Genomic DNA, 2,918 nt, shown 5'->3' on the forward strand with positions numbered 1-2,918 from the left:
AGATTTACAATCCCAATTTAAAAACTTGTGAAGTTACCAACTCTCCAGGATCAAAATTAGGAGGTCAAATAACAAGCTCCCGATCTACTGAAAAAAATGAAAAGGAGAAGAAAAAAAAGACAAAAATTTGATATCAATATGAATACAAGAAGTCAAGTACTAAGAGCATGTGAAAATAAATAAATACATAATACGCATTCTAAATATAGTGGTTTCCAATATGGTTAGAGCTATCTCCTCTCTCGCTATATATAAGTTCCTTGCATAGAGCCAGATATTGTGTCCCCAATCCAAACTTCTAGAATGTGTGCAATTTTCCAATAATTCCCACCTTCTAAGTTTATGTCCAGGCTTAAACTCAATCCATAAGACATATCAACAAAATAAAGAGATTTAAGGCTGGTTAGATGTTCAATGCCATAGGGTAACTCCTCTACCAATTTACATTCACAGATAAATAACTCTTCAAGATGAGGCATCGAGCCAGCCTCCACTTTCACCCATCTCAATCTTTTTAATCCAGCAAGTCCTAATCTCACAAGTCTTTGAAATCCACCAGCCTTGAAACACAATCCTTTCCCTTTGTATGTCCGACGAAGTTGAAGTTCAACCAAATTGGGCAAACCTTGAAGGGATTCTAGTGGATTAACATCCTTCAACTTACTCCATGCTAAAATTACTCTTACCAATTGTGCAATGAAGGTATCCAATGCGGTACCTTATGTAAACTTCCTACTAGGTAGAGCGTTCAAAGAAGTTGAGGAGTTGAAGAAAGAGAATCTAGATCAATGATCTCGTCTTCTCCTGCTGCACGAACAACTAATGAGCGAAGGTTACTAAGCTTCTCAAGGGACGAGCATAACACCCTCCCATCTTCATTTCTCTGTTTTTCAGTGCGTAATTTCCTCAGTTGAGTTAACTTCCCTACCTCTCCTAGTAAAATGGTTCCATTATCATGGTTTGTTTCAATAGAACAAAGTTTCTGTAAGGATGACAAACTTCCTATTTCCGTCGGGGCTTTGAATCCACAATGGTGTTGAAAACAAATGGAAGGAACAAGATCTTGTTTGTAGCGATACAACAAGATCTTGTTTGTAGCGATACAACAAGATATGGCGAAGTTGTTGGAGCTTGAGGATGTCATCAGGCAACTCAGTGACATACGTATCTTTACGCTGTGTTTGGTTGGAGGATTTGAGGAGGGATTTGGAAAGGGAAAGGGAAAGGGAAAAGTTAGGTGAAATGTGAATAAAATATACTTACATTTCACCTAGTTTCACACACCTTTTCCCTTTTCCTTTCCAAATCCCTCCCCAAATCTTCCAACCAAACACAGCATTAAGGTCCAATGTTTCCAAGTTTTGGAGCTTTCCAATCGACTTTGGAATTACTTTTACATTGGTTCCCCTCAAACTTACATACCTGAGTTGAATTAGTTTCAAAACTTCATTTGGGAATGTCTCCAACAAGGCACCTTTCAAGTTTAGCACAGTTAGCAACTGTAGACCATCATTTGATGATGCAAGCATGGGGAACTTGGACATTGAATCTGTTGCATTGAACATAAGCAAAGAACGAAGTTGAGCGAAACACTTGCTTTGTTGTGTATTTTCCAAATGATTGTGGATTGATAAGTGCCGCACCTTTTCAGGCCACACTCTTCTTTGTTCACCAGCTATTGTCACAATGTTTTGCTCTCCTGACTTGGAAACAATAATTTCATGCCAGAGGTCATGGATGCGATACGTTTTGATCCTTCCATCTGATCTCATCTCTACCACTTGAACTAAGCTTCTATTGATTAGCTCATTGAGGTAGCCCTCAGCAACTTCTTCTACCGTCATTCCTGCTTTCATTTCTACAAATCCTTCTGCCAACCATAATCGAATCAATCTCCAATGGTCAATGAAACAGTCCTCCGGACAAACACTTAGATAGAGAAAGCAAAACTTCAGATAATAGGGTAAATCAAGGTAACTGAGGGACAATATTTTCTTCATGCATAGGAGTCTGTCATTTCCTTCTAGTTTTGCACCAAAGCTGTGGTAGATCTTATTCCACTCATCCACACTGCTCTTATCCTTTGTTGATAAAAAAAGACCACTAAATGCCACAATTGCAAGTGGCAATCCCTCGCATCTATTCAAGATGGCATGAACAACTCAAGAACATCTCCAATGTCGTACGCAGCTTCTCGTACTTGCTTGACCCATACTTTGAGTTCGGGGTTGTTCTTTTCCATAGCATCGGCAACTTTGAGGCAAGCTGTCATGCACTCAAATTCATCTCTGATGTATTGGATCTCATCTCAAACTCCAGTCAACAAATTAGCCTCTTGTTGGAGGAAGGGTGTGAAGTTGGCTAGTAGATGGAACACTGCACTCTCAGTCGTTTTTTTTTTTAAATGTGTTTTGTTGCAGAGGAGTAGCCTTTGGTTGGTTGGGTTTGAAGGGAGGAGGAAGATGAGAAAATAATAATGGTGGTCTGAACTGTGAACTGAGTTTGTGATTAAAGGTGAGTAGTGAGTTTGAAAATTGGGGATTTGTAAAGCTGAAATTCAATTGGGGGTTTCAGTGATCCAGGTGGGGGGCATTTACTCGTTTTGATGTGTGAAATCTCATTTTTCTTCCTTCTGTTGAATTTGTTTTGGCGGTTCACATGGAGCCGTCTTGCTTGACCAAATAAAAAAGAGAAAGAGACAAGAGTGGGGGGGTGTTGTTACTGGCCCCACTTGGTACGAATCAAAATTCAAGTAATATCACAACTTAATGGGAAATTCAATTGAATGCAAATTTTTATTACAATTTTTATGGCTTTGATTATAATTTATTATGTTATTAGTTATGATATATTATGATATTAATTATGTTATTATTTTAATTATAATTAAAAACTTATTTAATTATACATAATGTGAT

General features: G+C 38.1%; 1 protein-coding gene across 1 annotated transcript; it reads right to left on the reverse strand.

The window, feature by feature from the left end:
* Positions 1 to 245: 245 nt before the first annotated feature.
* LOC145796374 (disease resistance protein Pik-2-like) lies at positions 246 to 2,242 on the reverse strand. The gene is made up of 3 exons (XM_082881465.1): positions 2,171 to 2,242; positions 1,423 to 2,081; positions 246 to 681 (listed from the first exon to the last, which is right to left on the reverse strand). The coding sequence occupies exons 1-3, from the start codon at positions 2,240 to 2,242 to the stop codon at positions 246 to 248; spliced, it is 1,167 nt and encodes a 388-aa protein (XP_082737591.1).
* Positions 2,243 to 2,918: the final 676 nt, after the last annotated feature.

This window comes from Camellia sinensis, chromosome 7, assembly GCF_055761805.1.
Source record: "Camellia sinensis isolate YWXY chromosome 7, ASM5576180v1, whole genome shotgun sequence".
Taxonomy (NCBI): domain Eukaryota; kingdom Viridiplantae; phylum Streptophyta; class Magnoliopsida; order Ericales; family Theaceae; genus Camellia; species Camellia sinensis.